This window comes from Vespa crabro, chromosome 24, assembly GCF_910589235.1.
Source record: "Vespa crabro chromosome 24, iyVesCrab1.2, whole genome shotgun sequence".
Taxonomy (NCBI): domain Eukaryota; kingdom Metazoa; phylum Arthropoda; class Insecta; order Hymenoptera; family Vespidae; genus Vespa; species Vespa crabro.
The window spans coordinates 206,411-229,540 of NC_060978.1; the positions used below are offsets into that span (position 1 = coordinate 206,411).

Here is a 23,130-nt window from a genome sequence, read left to right on the forward strand (position 1 = left end):
ATCGTGCATTATCGTCACCTATTATAGAATAATGCTTATTTATATATGATATGTATAAATGTGTATATATATATATATATATATATATATATATATATATATATATATATATATATATATATATATATATATGCAAATGCACGAACAGTGTACATAAGTATTATCATTATTATTAAAGAAATCGAAAATATTTACTAGTAAAAGTATTTGCTCTCTTTTAAACCTATCCTCTACTGTCATAATTTTATTAAAATTAAAAATAATTGGAAATAATTGAAACAATTGAAATAATTGAAATAAAGGAATATTCTATGATATAAATGATTGCATGTTTAAGGAGAATGATGTTAAAATAAAAGAATGTGGAACAAAAACACGAAGATAATGAAATAACCTTCGTGACGATTTGAGATAACGTTATATCGGATTAAAATTATATTCTTTTACCTTGCCTCATAAGAGTGAGATTTTCTGACGTAGCGTCGAAGAAAATCATGAAACAGTCTCTGACTCAATAAGATATTGAAAAGTAAATCAAAATAATTTACGTAGCATGATGTGACTTAAATCACGATTAATTATCTCTTCGTGCTTAATAAAGGATTATGATTAATATTTCGTAGAATCATTTATATATATATATATTAAGATTATCATATTATTAATAAAAATAATTTTTTTTAACGACGAAGAATTTTTCTTTGTATTTCTTGTTTATTTTGTTTGTTAAATCCATATAAACGGCGCGTAATCAATATAGAAATTTGAACGAACGTACATTTAAGTGGAATGATTATATACATAATCTAGTTTGAATTATTCTCTAGAGAAATATGATAAAATATTTATAATATAAAACTATAATGATATATTTTCTTGAATAATATTGTCATGATTCTCGGACAGTTTCAGCTTAAGTGTTATAATTTTGATTGATTGTAAGAAAATATTACATTTTATGTAATATATATATATATATTTTTATATATATATATTTATATATATCAGTAATGTGTAAATTAGCAGAATTTGTTGTAACGCACGATATTTATCACAGTCTAATTGGAATTTCAGGTGGGTGATTTCCTGTGGCCTTCTCCTTGAGGAAATTTTTCGACGTTTTGACCTTAACCCACAAGCTGGTCTAAGAAAACGGACATTGACCTCGATGAATCAGAAACGACCTAGAACCATGGCAAGAAGAGCCATGCGAACGTAAACACCATTCTCGGCTTGCCTAAAATACGCAGCGCGAGGATCCATGTCGAATTCTGTACTTATTTCGAAGACACGTGGAAGGGGATGCATGACTACCATTTTCCTTTTGGCACGCGACATTAATTGCGGCGTCACTATGAAATGACCACAAACCTGCGAAAAAATAAATAACATTTTTATTACGATTTATTTTCGCGTTTTGGACTCATTTGAAAAGTTCAAAACTAATTTACATCGAAATTCGTAATTAGTGGTACAGGTGATTGAACATGAAAATATGATTAAGTGGAATGAACGTACACGCTTAGGATAGTTAATGATCGATATAAGATTCATTAACATCTCTTATATTTTATACACGAGTAATATATGTCAGTACAAAATTATTCTTTTTACCTGTCGATATTCATCCTGGGTTACGAAACGTTCGCGTTGTATACGTGTCATATAAAGTACGTCCGTATCTGGCAATGCCTCTTCAAGACTTTGAAACATTTCCTGGGATACGCCGCGCTTTGACACATAATTCATTACGTGCTCGGGCATTTCAAGTCCAGACGGAGAAACGTATCGTAGTTCTACGTTATACAAGGTCAATAACCTGAAATTGAGTTAATATGATAATTATTAGTCGACATATTGACGGATCGAATAAAAGATTTTTTTTAATTGGTAATGAATACGAAACGAAAATTCTATGAATCAAAAGATTTATACGAATTGACCGACTACTTTAGATACATTGATCGATAACAAATATTGATCGTTATTATATGATAAAAATATGAAAATGATATCGAAAAGAGATAAATTAGAACGATTGTTATTATACTGTAATATATAGAATAAAAAGTGATAATTTTGTGATACGGATTTTTATATTTAATAATTTACGATCGATGTATAGGATAGAGAATTTGATTTTATTGCATTAACCTGGCGAGAGAATGAACGGTTCTTCCATGCTTCAAATCGCCGACCATCGTAATTGTCAGACCGTTCACAGTACCGATCTCATCACGAATTGTGAAGATATCCAATAAGGCTTGAGTGGGATGTTCACCAACACCATCGCCAGCATTTATTAGGGGCTTTCTACAGTGTTGAGATGCTCTCTATAAAATAGATAATAATATATAGGATAGTTTATTCGTCACTTATCTACTTATGCAATATTTCGAATATGTGTACTTACTGATACTGCACCAGGTTCTGGATGTCGAACAACAACGACGTCAGCGTAACCAGCCATTACGGCTACCGAATCTGTGATCGAAAAAAGATCATCAATTAGAATATATATTAAAAAAAAAAAAAAAAAAAAAAAGAAGAGCAGTTACGAACCTTCCAGAGTTTCTCCCTTTTTCACCGACGACGTAGAACCATCCATGTATATTACCCTTCCACCAAGTCGTTCCATAGCAGCCGAGAAACTACAGGAAGTTCTTGTACTGGCTTCGTAGAAAATAGATGCCATAATTTTACCCTAGATAAAATAAAATTAAAATTTTAAAGACGAATAACTGCTTATGTGATAATACTTCTATATCACAATAATCAATAATCTTACTCTCAAGATGTGATCCAACATTCGTTCCTTTCGAATCGCGTTACGAAATGTTTCGGCGAGATGGAAAACTTCTTTCAATTCTTCCTTATTGAAGATATCCGCCGAAAGAATATGATGTCCAGTTAAGTTGCAGCTAATGTGATTCGATGTCGTTGGCTGTACATGGAGATTTAAATTACTTTCGCTTTTGTGACGTATAGAACTACTAAAGGACAACGGTGAAATTGTTCGTTGAACTCCTAATAGCTTTGGATGATCGACGTCCGATGCGAAATGAACGTTCGATTTTTGAATGATGGGTTGTAATAAGTGATTATAGCGTTCTGAAGAAAAATAAAATAATTGGGTAAAGTAAAATATCTGATACGAATAAATTATTATAGATCAGATACAATAATAGTTCGCGTTTCCTCACCTAATTGTTCTTCTTCCAATTCACTATTACGATCGTGAATATTAGGCGATAAAAGATTATCTAAGCCTGATCCAGGTCTACTAACGTTTACATCGATCGTGGGTGCATAAACGATAGATGGATGTTTCATCTTTATTTGAATTTCTCTGATATCCTGACCGAATCCTGGATTAACCAAAACTTGTCCTTCAACGTAAGCAACTTCCCCTCTAAGAACTACTCTATGAACCGAACCACGGATTTTCATCCCTGCGAATGGTGTCCATTGAGCTTTGCTAAAAGACATAGCATCTGGTATGACCCATTCATCATCTAGATCAACTTCAACGTAGGTGTTCGGTTGATCTGGTATATTGAAGATTTTCTTCGGATTTCTGTAAAACTTGTCGACCAGTGCCTGCAATATATATGTTCGTCTTTTTTTTTATGTTACATTAGATATTAAACGAAGAATATGAAATATTTCCTACGTTTCATTCTAAACTTATTAGTTAACATAATTGCAATGTCACGTGATAGTATTGGTTATTAAATTCCAACTCGAAAACAGTGGTTCCAACAGTTTTTGAGTTGGAATTTTAAAAATGATGAATTTGGTAGGATTTTAAAGGAGTTTTTTTTATTATATGTTAGTTTAAAATCGACGAAACGACGAATTTTTATCCGAAAGGTGTGTCGGAAATAACGGGAACTGTTCAGAAATATTAATACGTTTTTTGTGTTTTTATAAATAAACATCAGAATAAAGAGGCTTTGAATTTATTTGCAGTTCAAATAAAACTATGACAGAGATATATAATCGCAAAGATAAATAATAAAAAAAGAAAAGAAAAAAAAGAGGAAATAGGTATATAAAAACATTATGGCTTTCGCGCTCCTTGCCAATGATACCTAATCGGATAAAGTCTCCTGGCTTATCTCGAAGAGAAAAGATATCGAAATAAAGCTTGTCTTTAGAAATGCGATAAATATAACACGATTCCTCACTCTTAGAATTAGTTAGGAAATCAATGTACTTCTTTCATTAATAAATAACTTCCTTTTTTTTCTTTTTTTTTGTTTCGCATATCTTTTATATTCGAGCGCAAAAAATTCTCGATAAAAATTATCTACCATTTTTTTTTCTTTATTTGTCGTTCGGTAAACGATTTTTTTTTTTTATACTTACTTCCATCGTAAGTTTTCCATCGTGTACGGCATTCAATAACAATGGTAAAATTGTTTCCAAACCTGGGAAACCTGGAGGTGCATTCTTGCTTGTTTTTTCTTGTACGGTGTGAGGAGCTAAAAAAGACAAAAATCCAAATGGTTATTCCTTTGCAAACTGAAAACTCAGATCAGATATAAAATCTTCGCTTTCTTTTGTTTACCATGATCTGTCGCGAAGCAATCAATAGCATCTAAATTGTCCCATAATGCTTGCTGATCCTCTTTTGATACCAGAGAAGGTCGTACTTGACCCTTCGTTTCGCCTATACGTTTAAGATCGTCTTTGCAGAGGAAAAGATGATGCGGACATACTTCGCATGTAACTGCAAGACCCTGAACAAATATTTCAAGATATATTACATTTTTTATTCGATCGACCAAAGAAAATATGTATATATATACATATATATAATAATATATATATATAAAATATGTATATATATATAATAATATATATATATATATATAAAATATGTATATATATATATATATATATATATATGTATTTTTAAAATACATATTATGTAAAAGTATAAACCTTCTCCTTGGCAGCGCGTATGATTTGAATTTCTTCTTTTCTTGCGACGTGACAAATATGAACTGGTCTATTGTGTAAATTGGCCAAAAGAAGAATGGCTGCCGTTGTTTGTCCTTCGGCGTGAACACATAAAGGATATTTCTTCGGCCAGCTTTGGAAATGCTGTAAATGAACGTGTGACATTAAACGTTACGTTAAAAGTGATATTAATCCTTTCTAATTCGATATTTTTTATCCTTTTATATATCTTGTTATTATCGAAGTTAGATAAGAATGTTTTGAACGGTTGCAATCTCTGCTAATGCTTTTCTCTCTCTCTCTCTCTCTCTCTTTCAAATCTCCGGCTTGTAAAATTGCAGCGATAGTATGATTAAAACGGGTTAACATTCTAAGTTACATGCTGCAATGGAATGTATTGTGTGATATGATAGATGCACGATAAGGTGTATTCGATCGTGTACATAAGCTGTTATCTGCAAAGTACCTGAGGAAAGTACCTACGTTTTTCCCCGTATTAGAGATTAGAAATGGATTAGAGATGAGTAATCAACGAATGCATTTATAGAATTGAAGGTCTCGACTTTACCTTTATCCAAACGGTCAGATCAATCAGACGTAGCGTCGTGAAGGTCTCGTTAAGATACATCTTGAGACCTGCAGCGAGGGGAGCGATTTCTGGTGTTATAATATGGTTGTCCGCCGAAGCACCTATGAAAAGTGCATAATCGCATCGTGCACCGGCTATCGCACGCTAAATAGATAAAAATAAAAATTGAAATTAAAAGAGAAATTATTAACCATTTAAAGAATAAGTAGTGTAATTTTGTTGATTATATTATCAAAGTGCTTATCTTTGATGCAATTATGGACAACTTCCGCTTTTATCGATTATATCACGTGCCTTTCGATAAGACGCACGTTTTCGAAAGTGTGCTAATAAATTTGGCAAAGAGAAAAAAGGTTTTATCAAAGGATAAGATGCAAATATTTACATTTTTCTCATATATATAAACGAGACTCAAATATGTTAACAATTTTTCTCTTTTCAATTGATACAAAACGGACGTCTTCATTTGCCTAACTCTTTTCAAATTGAGTTATATTAGATGATGTAAGGAGATCTAGTTTCAAACTTCATTCACAAGGTCGAATGGAGTCCGCGAACATTCCTTTGATTTTATTTTTAGCGTAGTATTATAAATGATGTAAAACAATTTTTACACATCATTTATTATCTCAATACACGCTACTTATCAAACAGAAAAGATATGGAATGAAACTTGCGAACAGTTTTTTTTCACGCTCACACCGGAAATGTATAGTTGTAGGAAGAAAAAAAAAAAGAAACAAAAAATCGTACTTAGATCTGATAAAAAAGCTTCGTATATTGACCTTTCTTTTTTCTCCCTCGTTCCTTGCAAATCCAAAAACGTATTTGCGAGAAGTATAAGGATAAGCTAAGAATATAAATGAAATATTGTGACGATAGCAATGAAATCAATTATGTAAAGGTCGTAAACCATTAATAATATATATCAATTTCTTACCTCTTTTGCCAAGGCAAAGGATTGATGATCAACGACAGCTGGATTGGTGTTGGGCATCGCGAATATCATAGTGATACCTCCAGCCAAAGCGGCGGCCGTGCAAGATGCGAAATCTTCTTTATGATTCGCGCCAGGATCACGAGTGTGCACGTGCACGTCGATGAAACCGGGTAACTTTATCATCCTTCTGGAGGACATGCAATCCGTGTGTGTCTTCATACGCGGTGCACGTCCACCCAATATTCTCATTGCCTATTGTAAAAATGGAGAGGGGTTATCGTATTAAAACGTTATTCCGATCATTATGTTCGCCCTCGATTGACCTTGAATCGCATAGTACAATTCCATACGACTGCATAACAAAGTCTCATGCTCTTATAAAATATCGTAAGAATTTTGTTTATTTCACCGAGTGTAAGCACTCTTTGCTATTTTCATCGTAAAAGAAAAGAACAAAAACAAATATCTATATAGGTATAGAAAGCGATTAGATTATTGCTAGAAATATGATACGCAATGCACATCATTAGTACGCACGACTAACATCCTATTAGTATTTATACGTTTTACTATTATTTTTATCTAGCGAGATAATATAAAAGGTTAAGAAATGATTTAATATTGATTTTAAGAAATTTTTACGAAAGTAGAGGTCGACGGCTAATCGCTGAACTATGCGGCTGGACTTTGATCATTTGATACCTGTATTTTATAACGTTCCGATTATAAAGAAACATTACTTATATTGGAATACTTGTTTAAGTACTTCATAGATTAATTTTGAAAATATGAGTCATCGTTCAACGTCGAACTTTTTTATATTTTCAAAATTATCAGATTTTCATGGCGTAATTATTTTAATGGTTCATTACCTCGACGAGTAGTTTGGCACATTTTACGTCCGTGACAAGAGGAACGGAGTAATCTACCGCTAATCTTCTAGTACGGTAGCCATGTGTCATGAAGTTTGAAACACGCCTAGCCCCTCCGTTTCTCATTGGCAAATTAATGACCAGATCGAATTGCTTTTTCGAAAGGAAATCAGCAAGATGTCGCAATTCGCTCGGACTCGAGTCTTCATTAACACCGATGTTTTCGAAAGTCCATTGCACCGGTTCTATCTATGAAAAAGAATGTTAAAACGGTTAAAATCATCAATTACACACACACACACACACACACACACACACACCCACACACACAAACCCACACACACCATAATAAATAAGATTCTAATTTATTTTATTATTTTTATTCTATTATTTTAGATCGTTTAATCGTGCGGAATAGGTAGACGTAGATAATAAGATTAGACTTATCGAAAAGATAATCGCTATAAATAATATATATGATATATATATATATACATACACATACACATATATGTATATATATATTTATACAACGATAAGTAAAAAAACAAATTCAACTAATGATTAATACTTAATATATTTTACTGTCAATTACTTAAATGGCTTATTAGTTCGATTTTGCGAATAATTTCATTTTTTATTTTTTTAATCACCCCAGATCAACAGAGATCCATATCATATGGATATATTTATTATACCAGTGGAATGCAAAATACTTATTCTAGTCCAAAAATTAATATAGATATAATCGCGTTAAGATAAGGGTTAAGGGAAAGATTAGATAATATTGTTATTTTTATCTATTGTAACTGGTAGGTATATCTGCATGTGACGTCAGGAAATCTGTCAAGCCTTCAATCATCAAACAGAGATATTTTAACTAATTATTGATCCTGTTATCCTGAGCCTTTTCTTTTTATCATCGAACGTAAAATCTGTTCGATATAAATCTATAATTGTTAAAAAGATAAACATGATAATGATTTTAGATAGAAATAGGTATACGTTTTCGATAGACAAGCTCTTGATTTAATTTCCTCTTCCTTGGATAATCTCAAACTAAAGATTCTATCCTAAACTTTAATTTACGACGAGGAGTATATATGATTTTATCTTGAAAGAAATGTTCTTTTAAATCTTACGGATTCATATATTTTAGCTTTTCCTAACGAATCCTACTGCAATTGTAATGCATTTAAACTTTTCGTAAAAGGATCAACGTTTTATATATCACGTCATCATGATACAAGGTAGGCGGGACATTTTTTACATTTTACGTGTTTGTCGATAACTGATAGTGAAGAGTTGATTAAAAACGTTCTCCTGGGTTGTTCGATAACGAGATAGCTATTTATCGACGGGCGGCAGTCGCGGGGAGACTACTGTCTCACAGATCTTTGCGGAATATCGAGTACAGATACCTTTCGTGTACGCCTACAATGATTGGTTTCAATGGCTGACATCGTTAAAGCTTACCTTGTATGGGTAACGCTCAAAATAAAAAATACGACGGGAGTTATTTATCAAAAATAAAGGACACCACGAGTGCGATCGCGAAAAATAATCCTATCGTCGATCATACATATCGATCTTCTCCCTCCACCCTCGGAAAAAGTTATCGTACAAGTAAACCTATCGTCATCGAAAGGAGTTCGTTTGAGAAGAGACAATGGGCAACATCAAGTCGAGAAGATCAAGAAAAGATAAGAGCAAGAAAGCTAAGGGTGATGATAGAAATCGAAGTTCCGATATGGAAGATGACTATGACGAGAATGAAGATATGGAAATGAAATGGTTGAGAAGAACCATAAGGAACGAACCAGAACACTTTGTACTTAATAATCTTATGATGTGCGTGCAATTCTTTGGAAATTACGAAAAGTAAGCCATATCGACATTTTTTTTTTCTTTTGTTACTTCCCTCAAAGAGAGAATGTGTGCGTGTGTATATGAGTGAGTGAGTGAGAGTGTGCGTGTATTCTGTCGATATCGTGATTACTCGATTATTTTTAAGTGTTTTTTCCTTCGTTTATTTTTTTTTTCCTTTTTTTTGTCATACAGTGGATGGTAGTTAAACTCAAGTAGAGATCAATGATGACAATGCAGAAAAAATAAAATGTTAATTTTTTTAAACTTCGATACGATTACATTCTTAATCATTTATATATGATTTTAATTTTATTATCGAAGAATATTATTTTCGAAGCATTGCAGTCACTTTCGAACGATTTTTATGATTTGTAGTTTTACGATAGTGTTCGATGTGTAAAGATAATTTTTTTCTTTGATAAGATGTACCAATATTGAGAAATATTCTAGTAACATCTTTCAAAAAAATAAGAACAATGTCAATATTAAACATTTATATGGATGATTAAATTGTTCCGTAGAAAGTTGTAAGATATAGACTTTGATCGCGCTTGCGTTATCCTCATGTTTTTAAAACGGTCAAGTATTAAATAAGTTTATCTATAATCGTATAATTTCGATATCTCAAATACTGATACGATGATTTGGGCCATAGAAGGCTATTGATGTATACTTTATCAATCATAATTCTTTCTTGACTATGTCATGTATATATTCAAAATCAAAATACTTGACTATTATATAAAAATTAAATCAAGTAGTTAACTTAAATATTAATTTCAAGCACAAAGAAATGTGCTTTATCTTTCTCTTTCTCTCTCTTCTTTTTCTTCTTCTTCTGTATCGACTTTGTTCTTTGCGAGAAAGAAAAAAACACGAATGAACGAATTCCACGAATCATATTGATACGAATTATTCTGACATGGATTAATTTAATCGACGATCTTTACGATCATATTGTATAAATAATATGACCGTGATATTGTGATAGCTCGTGAAAAATCGTCCAGTTTAAAAATCTTTTATAGCAAATAATTACTTTCAGGGATATCGCACGCATTAGGAAAGGGTTGGTGTCGTCTCGCGAAGCGGACTTAAACGAACAATTGGCTCCGCATAAGCATGTCTTATTGCCGGACGTTCTTCAGGAAGAAGTAGCACGGAACGTAGGCTTTACGTCGTCAAGACAAACTTTACGTCCAACCATTGAACCACTACAACCCGTTCGAATTTACGTTGTACACGACAACATTGAGGTTATCGAGGAAGATGCAACTTATAGCCCTATGAACGATAATTCCATTTATAGTATGATATTGAAACAAACCGAACATCGAGGTTGGTACAAAAAAGTCAATATTATTTTGCGATATAATTTTAAGAATTACTTATTATATATTATCTATATGTATATGTATATATATATATATATATATATATATATTATATATATATATACATATATAGGATATGTGAAACTACAACTGCAGGAGGATACACTATTGAAAAAAGTGATAGCGGAAGAAGAATCAAATGGTATGAAAAACGACGATGGCTTTTACAGTGACGGAGATAGCATATACTGTTCAAAATACACACGGAATAGAGGCGTAGTTCTAGATAAGCAATCCAAAAATTCTCTTCGGTCTTCGAAGTACAATCATAGTAATTCCACGTCTAACCTTTACGACGAAGATACTCTGTACGAAAAACAAAAATGTTTTTCCCAAGAGAACATTTATGAACCGGGCAGTTCTCATGATCGAATCAAAGTCGAATCGGATCATTATAAGGTACATTCTTTGATCGAGGAAAGATCCTCTAGAGTTCCCGAACCACCTCCGAGAAACGGTTATCCGAATTGTGGAGGTCATCATTCAAGGACCAAACATTACAATAAAACGAAACTTTATTCGAACTTTAGTCGAGCAAGTAGCATCAGTTCTGGTTATAGATCTGGGAACTATGTAGTCGACAGTGACAGCGATTGTAGCTGTAATCATACTTGTAACCTCTCGCGAAGTTGCGACGATTTATATACTAGCGGTGATGTATCGAAGAATACAGAAACCGTATATCCCGACGAAGATTCCGATATAAGTCAAATACCACGGAAATGTTTCAAAAAGATCACTTACACCAGCGAGGGAAAAATATACGATCCTCTCGAGGAAAAAAGATATCCAATGAACAACAAGCAGAAAAGAATACGACAGGTTCTTAAACGTTACAATTACAACGTCTTTTATGTTAGCAGTCTTTACTTTATGAAACACTTTTTCGGAGTCTTCATCCATCAGCTAATTGACGTTTTTGGATTCGATCACGACTCGGTGGAAGATATGAAACCAGAGGGTTGTATTATTTATTACGACAAGGTAATAATATCTCACGCAACGAAACTCACCATGGTAGAACCTTACGAGATCATACCAAGTATTTGGTCCCAATGGCCCGATGATGCTAAAGAATGGTTGAATCGTCCTCGTAGCACCTGGCCCAGCGACGACGATCTTGGGGAAATAAGAAATTTGGGATGTTACATAGTACCGGAAGGATTTTCGCCTAGGAAGGGTTTAAATATTTATGAAAATATTGAATGGCTATTGACGTTTCCCGCTGCCGAACGATATTTGGAGACTTGTATGACATCTGCTCAGATACAAGTTTACTTGATGGCACTGATGCTGCACAAGACATTTATAAGGCCGGTATTCGATTCTATGTTCGGACTGACGACGGCACACATCAGGAATAGACTATTTTGGATGATAGAAGAGAATGATAGACCGAGTAAATGGCCGAATAATCGGACTGGCGAGTGTCTAATTAAATTTCTGGAATCCATGTATTATTACATCAGTCAGAACGATCCGATTCTATCGGATTATTTTATCAGAGACAGGAATCTCTTTCAAAAAATACCAAGCGAGCATCTATTACACACGCAGAAGCAGATCAAGCGAATTCTCGAGAATCCAATAATGTACGTCTTTCATGCGATGGAGAACGTCAAGTATAATCAGCAATTCTTTCCTCAAATTAATTTTGGATTACTTTTAAACATCCTTACCGCCAATGTCTTGACGTTGATTAATCCGGCCCTTACCGGATATGTTCACAAGCCTATGTCCAAGTCGACCGAGGACGAGTATAGTACGACAAAGAGCGGTAAAGCTATATACACGGATACTCGACCTGGTGGTTTTTGGGTGAACGCCAAAAATTTAAGCCGGACCGAGGATGAGCAGAAGATCTATGCTAACAGACCGACGGTGACTAACAAAACGCTGATAAATCCGCGTAAGGCAACGGATTCGGTTATTGAAATTTCGGTAAGTATTCTTCCAAAGTGTTAATATTTTTTCTTTATTTTTCGCTATTTATTATTTTCCAAGAAAAAAATTTTCCTATTTTCAGGTACGATGTGCCGATTTGGAAGGCATAAGACTATGCGCATTATTAGACTTTTTCATCAGTCACTTTATTAAAATGGGCGAACGTTTTCATCAATATCGTGCTATTCAACAAAAGATGATATATTTAGATCAGGCAGATCGACTCTCTATTCTTCTTTGCGAACATCCAAGATGGAAGGAAGATGCTAAAGCATATCGCGATAAAATTAGGGTCCTTAGAAAACGGCAGGATTATAAATTGGCCGAAAATGTTCCACAGCAAAAGCCAATCAGAAATGTCGAAGAGCCAATTTTTGCTGTGCCATTGAAAAATCGTTTTACTAAAGAATCTCTAGAAAAATTACCACCTGTTGCGAACGAAACGAAGCAATCGGACATAAAGGATCATACGTATGATTCTGCGTCGGTAACGAAAGCAATGATTGAGGAAAGACCACGTACACCTCCTTCATCCAGAATAAATCGCGTAGCGACACCGACTCCACCAGTACCTATCTCAACGGATAAAGTATCCAGTCCGACAAGGCGAGTACCTAATCCAGTGGACAAAGTAACCAGTCCGATTAGGCGAGTAGCTAGTCCAACAAACAAAATATCCAATCCGACTAGGCAAATACCTAGTCCAATAAACAAAGTACCTAGTCCGACTGGCCGAATACCTAGTTCAACAAACAGAATGTTCGATCCGATTATGGAAGTATCTTCTCCGACAAAGAAAGTTCAAAATGATCGGGAAAGTTTAAACTCATCGGTGCCAATAAGGGATAAACAAGAAAAATCGACGAACAGAGTTTTATCGCTCGTAGAAAATGAAAACGATTCGTTCTTGTCCGAGACAACTTATATTTGAATTAGTTTGAATTCTCTTTAAAACAGTGTTCCTACATATATGTATGTATAACTAGTGTTAAATAGTTAAAGGACTAAAGGAAAGTAAACGTAAACGCAAACGTATTTGAAATTGATGCTAGCCCTTATTTGATATTTATTGTTTTTAGATTATTTTGTAAAGTACGTGCGTTTCAACGAAGGACAAATACTCGACGAATACTTTTCGATATTTGAGAGAACAGTTACGATGAAACAGATTTGATGTAGCATTAATTGTATAAAGTATCATTTTAATTCGAATGCAATAGGTATAAGACAACTTGCTATAATTAATTCTGTATTATTTTAACAATTAAAGTAATAGAAATGGAAAGTAATAATTTCAATTTATAATGAAAAGATTGTTTCAATAAGTTCTTCATATTTTGTGATAAAATATGAAGAATTTATCGTATATATGTGTATACGTAACAATTAACACAAGATGAAATACATTTGTAAAACTTCTAGGTACATTAAAGTTAAAAAAGCAATCTTTGTTATGGCTATGATCGTGTGTATACATATATATATATATCTATACACACGAGATGTAAATAAATATTTTTCATCTATCATTAAAGAATAAGATCAATCAAAAATAATAGTTATAAATAAATTTTTTATCTACATACCTCGACACCGTGTTCAGTATAAAAGTCAGCTGTGCCCATGCTAGCATATAACTTATAACCCATTTTGTGAAGACTTCTAATAGCAGGTAATAATTCCATTTTATGCTGCAATAAGTATTCGTTTATTATTAGTCATATTTTTTTTTTTTTATATTTCTCTCTGAAAGATATACGAAATATTATAAACTTACTTTAAAACTTCCTATTGAGAGTAAGATTCCTTTCTGGGGAATATGAAAACCGGTACTCATCATTCCTTTAAGATACGCCTCGTAACGATTCTCTCCGAAGCAAGCAACTTCTCCTGTTGATACCATTTCAACGCCCAACATGACATCGGCACCTATAAACCGCAAATAATAAAATATGACCATATCGTGCTTTATTTTCATTAAAAATATTTCTTGGAGTCAATATTGACCTGCGAGGCGTGAGAATGAAAATTGTGGAACTTTTACACCAACTTTTCCACATCCAGCTAGAACGTCAACAGGATCGATTGATTCCCCGATTATCAATCGCGTAGCCATCGCAACAAAATCATGATCCAAGGTTTTCGAAACGAAAGGAAACGATCTTGATACTCGTACGTTGCATTCTATAACTTTCAACTCATTGTCCTAAGAAAAAATAAACGAAATAAAACGATATATATATATATATATATATATATATATATATATATATATATATATATATTTCTATTTGATTACCTTAGCGATTAATTGCATGTTAAAGGGACCAGTTACTCCTAAAGACGCCGCAATAGCTTTGGAAATGGACTTGATTTTTGTCAGAGTTTCTGAATTGATATCTTGTGGGGGAGTTACGAGAGTGGCATCACCTGAATGTACACCAGCGTTTTCGACGTGTTCAGAAACAGCCATGCAAAGAATCACCCCATCGTACGCGACAGCATCGACATCGATTTCCTTTGCTTCCAATATGAACTTCGATATTACGACGGGATGTTCTTTACTGACCTCGCTGGCACTTTTCAAATAAGATTCTAGATCTTGATTGGAGTGTGCCACGTTCATAGCAGCCCCGCTTAAAACGTAAGATGGCCGTACCAGACAAGGATAACCAACTTCTTCGCAAAATTCAATGGCAGATTTAAGATTCGTTAACTCCTTCCATCTCGGCTGTGAAATTCCTATTCCATCCAACATGCGAGAAAACTTAAAACGATTTTCTGCCCCGTCCACAGATTCCGGTGATGTTCCAAGTATTCTAGCTTGCTGCCTGTGAAGATTCATAGCTATATTATTTGGCAATTGTCCACCCATGGACAGAATTATTCCTTCTGGACACTCATAATCGTATATGTCCATTACTACTTCGAATGTGATCTCTTCGAAATATAGACGATCGCTCATGTCATAATCTGTACTGACTGTCTCTGGATTATAATTAACCATAATAGTTTTACGATCCAAATTTCGTAATTCGCGCAGACAACTTACCGCGCACCAATCGAATTCTACGGAACTACCGATTCTATATACTCCAGATCCTAGAAAAATTTATATAATTAATAAAATCGTTAATTAAACGATGAATAATAATTTATGGGTATATTTTTTACCTATAACCATCGTGTAACCACCAGGGAATTCTACGTCATGTGTAGTACCATTGTACGTTAAATAAAGATAATTCGTAGTCGCTGGCCATTCCGCAGCAACCGTATCTATCTGTTTAACCATAGGTCTGATGTTACTTTCTTGTCTTTGTATACGTACGGCTAGTTCAGAGCTCTTCACTACAGTGGCTATTTGTTTGTCCGAAAATCCAATTTGTTTTGCACGTAATAACACATCGTATGACAATTTCGTATGATCGATACTCTCCAAAACTGAATAGTAATCGATAATGTTTTTCATCTTTTGTAGAAACCAACGATCTATTTTGGTGAGTTCGTAAAGTCGATCTAAAGAATATCCGGCTTTTATAGATGCAGCTAAGACAAACATTCTCTTGTCCGTTGGTTTTTCTAATTCTTCGTCATTTACAAATTTGATATACGGATCGAAACCATTCACATTTTCGTCGACCATTCTCAAAGCCTTTTGGAAAGCTTCCTCGAACTTACGACCAATCGCCATTACCTCTCCCACGCTTTTCATTGAACTACCGATCTAAAAGAAAAAAAAGCAACCAAATATTTATAAAAAAAAAGGGGAAAAACAAAAGAAATTAAATAATAGATAAACAAGTCAAGATTATGACAAGAATGATAAAAAATCAGACCTTTGTGCTGACTCTGTGGAATTTACTGAGATCCCATCTCGGTATTTTTACAACACAATAGTCCAAACTGGGCTCAAAACAAGCGGTTGTTTGTCCAGTGACCGAATTACGAATATCTGGCAAAGGAATACCCAGTGCCAACTTGGCAGCTACATAAGCAAGAGGATAACCGGTAGCTTTACTAGCCAAAGCAGAACTTCTCGATAGCCTGGCGTTCACTTCAATGATGTAATACTCCTCGGTGTTTGGATTCAAAGCATATTGAATATTACATTCTCCTACGATTCCAAAATGTCTTATCACGTTGATAGCCGTGGTTCGAAGCATGTTGTATTCTCGATTCGATAGGGTTTGACTTGGTGCCACAACAATGGATTCTCCCGTGTGAATTCCAAGAGGATCAACGTTTTCCATGTTACAAACAGTAATACAATTGTCGTAAGCATCTCGTACAACTTCGTACTCGACTTCCTTCCAACCTTTCAAAGATTTGTCTATGATCAGTTGATTGGACTGAGCAAGAGCCTGTTGAGCTAGAATTTTCAATTCTTCTTTTGTATTTGCGAATCCCGACCCAAGACCACCGAGAGAAAATGCTGCTCTTGCCATAACAGGATAACCAAGTTTCTCCGCCGCTTCTAAAGCCTTATTAAAAAAAAGAACAAAAAAAAAAAACATATTCAACGAAACAGTTTTCTTATTTAAATGTAAATGCAATCAAATATTGTTTATCGTATACAATTTACCTCTTGAATGGAATATACTGCCGCACTTGGTGCGACCTTTTCGTGAATCTCACCGATGCGTTCTGCAAATATCTTTCTATCTTCCGTCTGTATAATGGATTCGATTGGTGTTCCTAAAATCTTAACATTGTACTTTTCGAACACGCCGGTCTTTTCTAATTCTACACCACAATTCAGGGCAGTTTGTCCACCAAAAGTTAAAAGTACACCATCTGGTCTTTCTGAACGTATTACCTATATAATAAATATTCCCATTAATGAATTAATAACACGAAGAATATTTAAAGATAAACGTATTTTTACTCACTTGTTCAACATATTCTGCAATAATCGGTAAGAAGTAAACCTTATCGGCCATCCCCTTGGTAGTTTGCACAGTTGCGATATTAGGATTGATGAGAAGCGTTTGAATGCATTCTTCTTGCAATGCTTTAATCGCTTGAGATCCAGAATAATCAAATTCACCAGCTTGACCAATGCTAAGGCCTCCGGATCCTAAAATAAGTACCTTCTTCGGGCGAAATTCGTCGATCGATTTAGACGATTCGAATTTCAACTTCTGAATAAGCCTATCTTTTACAGATATTCGAGGATGACCGTCCATGTTGTCTATTACAGTCTCCAGAAAAATGTCGAAAAGGCATTCTAAATCCTGTGGACCGGCAGTATGTTCCGGATGGAATTGTACAGAAAAATATGGTAACGTCGAATGGACGATACCTTCGTTACTATTATCGTTTGTGTTTGTAAAAAGTGCTTCCCAATCGTTAGGTAATTGACTAGCATCAACAGCAAATCCATGATTTTGTGAAGTCATATAGCAACGTCCTGTTCCGTGATGCGTTGCAGGTTGATTATGCCCACGATTACCATAACTATAGGTATATGCAAATGATAACATGATGTTAAAAAAAAAAATCACAGTTCACTGGATTGTAGATATATTTCATTTTTGATCGTGTCAGCCTTCAATTTTATAAAACGTTACGATGCAACAGGTGGATTCAACATACCTCATTTTATAAGTGGTACAACCAGCAGCGATCGAAAGCAACTGGTGTCCCAGGCATATACCAAAAATTGGCCTTTTTTTTGTATTCGCCAAGACCGAAGAAAGATTCTCGATGGTAGTTTTGCAGGTACTTGGATCACCAGGTCCATTGCTTAAGAACAGACCGTCGTATTCGGCCGTTTTCAAGTCGTAATTCCATGGGACAACGTCCACTCGAGCACCACGATTTAATAAACGTCTCAATTGATTGTATTTTAATCCACAATCGACGACGCATATACGAGGCGATCCATTAGGATTGTACGTCCTTGGTGATACCTAAAGTACAATCATATATCAGGGGCTTTGTTTAACATAAAAAAATAAAAACAAAACAAGAAATAACACATTAAAAAAAAAAAAAATAACAAGGATTCGAACTTACACGGGAAACCTCTGCAACGAGATTTCTTTTATTAGGATCTGTCAACGGTGATTGAAGAGGCGAGATATTAGAAAAAGGGGGCTGTCCTAAGACGATCCTACCCAATATGGAACCCTTCTCACGAATAATCTTTGTAAGGGCCCTAGTATCGACTTCGTATATACCTGGAACTATTTGTTCTTCCAACCATTGAGAAAGATTTTTTGTCTGACGCCAATGACTCGGTATTTCGCAAATTTCTCCGGCTATTAGACCGGCCGCCCAAATTCGATCCGATTCGAACCAACTATAATTGAATAGAATTTTCATTAGATATATACATATATATATACATATATATATATATATATACATATATATATATATACATATATATATATATATATATATATATATATATATATATACATATATATCTTAATGATCAATCGATGATTAGGAAATGTTATCGTTGAAAAAATATTTGACAATTCTAGTATGTGCTTGTTTATTTAAAGATACGATAACGATATATATATATATATATATATATATATATATATATATATATATTATATCAATAATATTGAGACGATCATTTATTTATTTGTTTGTTTGTTGGAATTACATGCATGAAAACACGCACTCACACTTACTATGGTATACCGTGTTCATCTTTTTCATCACCAAAGACGCCGTAGTTACCTACTAAAGGATATGTAAGTACCAGAATTTGTGCATGGTAAGAAGGATCAGTTAGCGACTCAGGATAACCCACCATACCGGTCTGAAATACTAAAATACGTATTCGTTAAATATACATTACATGAGAATTTCTAGTTCGCTTCGCGATCCACAGAACAATTGTCTTTCTAAAGTGTTTTTAAAGTGAAAACAATTTGAAATTAATGACAGAGCAATAGAATCGATCCATTTATGGTTATCAATCTATCATCGAAAAATTAAATGTATATTAAATTAATAAACAGCGATTGCTCGTAAATATTTATATAGGACAATGTCATTTCGAATTTTTAATAGAAAAAAAAAATTGCTCATAATCACATTAGCATGGAAGCTGTGAAAGAAGAAATAAAAAAAGAAAGGAAAAAAAAAAAAGGAGAAAAAGAAGTGCGAATTTTCAAAGTGTTAAATTGTACGTGTAAATTTTTTCCTCTTTCTCTCTCTCTCTCCCTCTCTGAATAATATTCATCGTTAAAAGTAATTTTCAATGACCCTAAAGGCAATTATTAAGACGATTAGTTTGATCGCATCAATGAAGACAAAGCTAAACGAATCCCACGTGTTCCCTTCCTTTATTCATTTGGAATAGGCGCTTTATTCACATTGCCGGCGATGAAAAAGTCTCATCGAAATCGATAACAAACATTATCGAGGGAAATGTGGTTATAACGCAGTAGAAACATTGAATCTTTCGCAAATCAAAACTTTTTAAAGGGAAAAGGATGAAGGAGAGAAAGAAGGATGAAAAAAAAATGTAAATAAAAGAAAAAAAAAAAAATAAGAAAAAAAAAATAAAAGAAAACAAAATTAATTTCGAGAAAGATATTGTCACGGAAGAACGTTTGAATTTAATCGATGAACATCAGTAAAGGCACGTGTAACGAAAACTCACCGATTTCACCGTCGACGGATATATCGGCACCGAAGCGTCTTCCTGGGAATACGGTGCCATCCTCTAATAAGAGATAAGCATTACAATTCTCTGCAAATTTTGACGGGTGTTTAGACATTTTGTTGAAGAACAGAAAAAAAATAAAAACGTATACACGTGTATATCACACTTTCGACGCACGTTCACGTACCGCGGTAGACTGCTCGCTTCGAGCTACGAGAAGATACTTAAGCAAGTTACCGGCGAGTATGTACCGGAAACACTGTGGACGTGTTAGAAACGATACACGAGCGCCACATCTTTTGCATGAATCATCATGTGACCAGTTCTAAAGACTTCCATCAGAGATTGCGCATGCGCCATATGAGATAACGATCTACGAGGGAATTTTGAATTGAAATTGAAATTGATTTCGATCGATACTATTAACGTTACAATAATAATAATAATAAGAATAATATTGGGCTCGAGTATAAGCATTTAACTTAAGTGGACATTCTTCCGTTTTATTGAGTTAATCAAAAAGTCTGGATAGCTTAATGGTCCAAATTAGTTAGAATCTTCAATTTAATTCTAAGAATCGTTTAGCTTTTTCTATCTTTTCTACAGTACTGATCTCTTTCTTTTTTTTTTTTTCCTTTGAACATCGAAAGCCATATTTTTTTACCGAAGTAACGATCAATCTTTTATAAAATGTATTGGGAAGTTTAATCGTTTCGAGTATTAATTGATATAATATTTAAAAAAAGATAATAATTAATTACTCGTTCCAACTGTCCTAAAAATTTTCTTTATTTTTTTGTTCTTTTTATCTTAAACAATGTTAATTATTGCTGAAAGTAGAGGTTGAATAAAAAAAAATGTTTGTCGGTGAAAAAATAAATTGCTGTTACGAAAATTATATTATTCTTCTTTTCAAACGAAAGTAAATTAATTCGATCTTGAAATAATCTCAAAAACGTTCACTGAATCGAAATGAAATAATACTGTTATGTTCGTGTCAAAAAAAAAAAGAAAAAAAAAACTAAATAAATAAAATAAAAAATAAAAAATCAAACCACTTTTATTAACAACTCTTTATCAAAAACGCGTTGTCTTCGTGATATTTAATTGTTTCAATTAAAAAATGTCACCCTGTATATCGTCGCACGTCGCGCGCCCATGAGAACAAGTATTTGATTGTATACTGCTCAAAGGCTTTAATAAAAATAACAATTTATTCTAAGGTTAACGTTCGCACGTTCAAACTCGTCCAATGGACGACGAAGCCTCCCCTCTATTTTTCTTCTACATAGAAAACACGCTTTCCTATTTCTAAATGCTATTCTCTTCGTTTTTTTCTGTTAATATATCGGGTGGTACTAAATATCATAACAATATATATGTATATACAGAATGTCTCTGTTTCTTTTTTTTTTACGTGTAATTTTACCAACATATTCCATAAATAAAAATATGAAAAAGAAAAAAAATATTATATAAATGCTATACTCTTAAATGCTTTATTAAATGCGTGGTGTCTATTACGATATTAGACTATCAATGAAAAGACTATCAATTGAAAATTCAATCTATTATTTTGTTCGATTGTTTTAACAAAATTTTTGATATCATTTAATTGATTTTCTTGCTGATCTAATGCTTCAAGAATATTATTATTATTATTAAATACTTTTATTATATTTGTAATATCTATAAGGAATGATATATTTTTATACGAAACGACAACAAACTGGTTTCTTGTTCATATATCACATAGGAATAAATTTACATTATAATTCTATTTCAAAATGTTGTTCTTTATTACGAATACAGGACTCTGACATCTGTATCTACATTGTTCGTTTTTTTTTTTATTATAACAATTCGTAGAGCATATAAAGTATTATTAATTTTAATACAGGTCAACGATCAAATCAATAACTTTAGCAAGTAAACATTAGAGATTATCTCAACATATCAAGTAAATATGGGCAATGTGTATACTTATGTATTCGTTAACGAAACACTAAATTAACATTATTTCGTATTTTTGTTATAATCATTTCATAAAATATTTAAGAGCTTACCTGCATATGTATATATATAAAATTTTAATTATCTGAATGTATATATATATATATATATATATATATATATATATATATATATATATATATAGATAATTAAAATTTTATATATATAATTTTATTTTATAAAAATAAAAATTATAAATTTTAAATCTATTATTAATCTATATTATAAATTATAACATTTAAAAAAAAATTCAAATTTTATGAATATTTTTATTATTTAATATAAAATCTTAATTATTTTTATATTCCTAGTTTATCCCAAAAATATTTAATTTATAAATTTATATATCTAAAAATAATTTTTATTTATATAATTTATAAATCTGAATTATATTCAATTCTAAAAAAACTAGATATATTTAAAATCGACTAACATTTCACTTCCATTTAAAAATTATTAATAATATTTCTATATTAACTAAAATAAATCTATTAATATATATATATATATATATATATATATATATATATATATATATATATATATATATGTGTGTGTAACATTTTATCTGTTTATATGTATATATAAATAACATTTTTTCTTAATTTTTTTTATAGAACATGTTGATAATAAAACTTGAATACTTTGTATAATTCATGTCATATCAGTATTCAAATTTCAATCATAGCACAAAAAGATAATAACATTTCAAGTATGAATACTGATGAAAAAAAAAACAAAAAAGATAGAAATATATAACTGCTTATTTATCAATATTAAAAATATGATAAAATTGTTTAAAAATTTGTTTATACCATATAAAAATACAAAAATATGACTCAAAGTGATATGAAAGATAATCATAGAAAAAAATATTTAAAAAATTAATCAAAATATAATTT

The 23,130-nt window shown here is 32.6% G+C and overlaps 2 protein-coding genes across 2 annotated transcripts; one reads left to right on the top strand and one right to left on the bottom strand.

Moving 5' to 3' along the window:
* Positions 1-694: 694 nt before the first annotated feature.
* Positions 695-20,471, bottom strand: LOC124432216 (CAD protein). The gene is made up of 25 exons (XM_046980934.1): positions 20,213-20,471; positions 19,233-19,371; positions 18,598-18,883; positions 18,175-18,491; positions 17,469-18,036; positions 17,162-17,395; positions 16,416-17,060; positions 15,751-16,303; positions 14,876-15,678; positions 14,584-14,782; positions 14,354-14,505; positions 14,163-14,267; positions 7,370-7,618; positions 6,498-6,749; positions 5,537-5,701; positions 4,951-5,112; positions 4,574-4,745; positions 4,372-4,487; positions 3,204-3,600; positions 2,789-3,111; positions 2,563-2,704; positions 2,414-2,484; positions 2,155-2,333; positions 1,615-1,819; positions 695-1,371 (listed from the first exon to the last, which is right to left on the bottom strand). Exons 1-25 carry the CDS (start codon positions 20,328-20,330, stop codon positions 1,174-1,176), a joined length of 6,750 nt encoding a protein of 2,249 aa, XP_046836890.1. The 5' UTR covers positions 20,331-20,471; the 3' UTR covers positions 695-1,173.
* On the top strand, positions 8,712-14,105 carry LOC124432217. The gene is made up of 4 exons (XM_046980935.1): positions 8,712-9,250; positions 10,284-10,576; positions 10,706-12,573; positions 12,659-14,105. The coding sequence occupies exons 1-4, from the start codon at positions 9,039-9,041 to the stop codon at positions 13,505-13,507; spliced, it is 3,222 nt and encodes a 1,073-aa protein (XP_046836891.1). The 5' UTR covers positions 8,712-9,038; the 3' UTR covers positions 13,508-14,105.
* Positions 20,472-23,130: the final 2,659 nt, after the last annotated feature.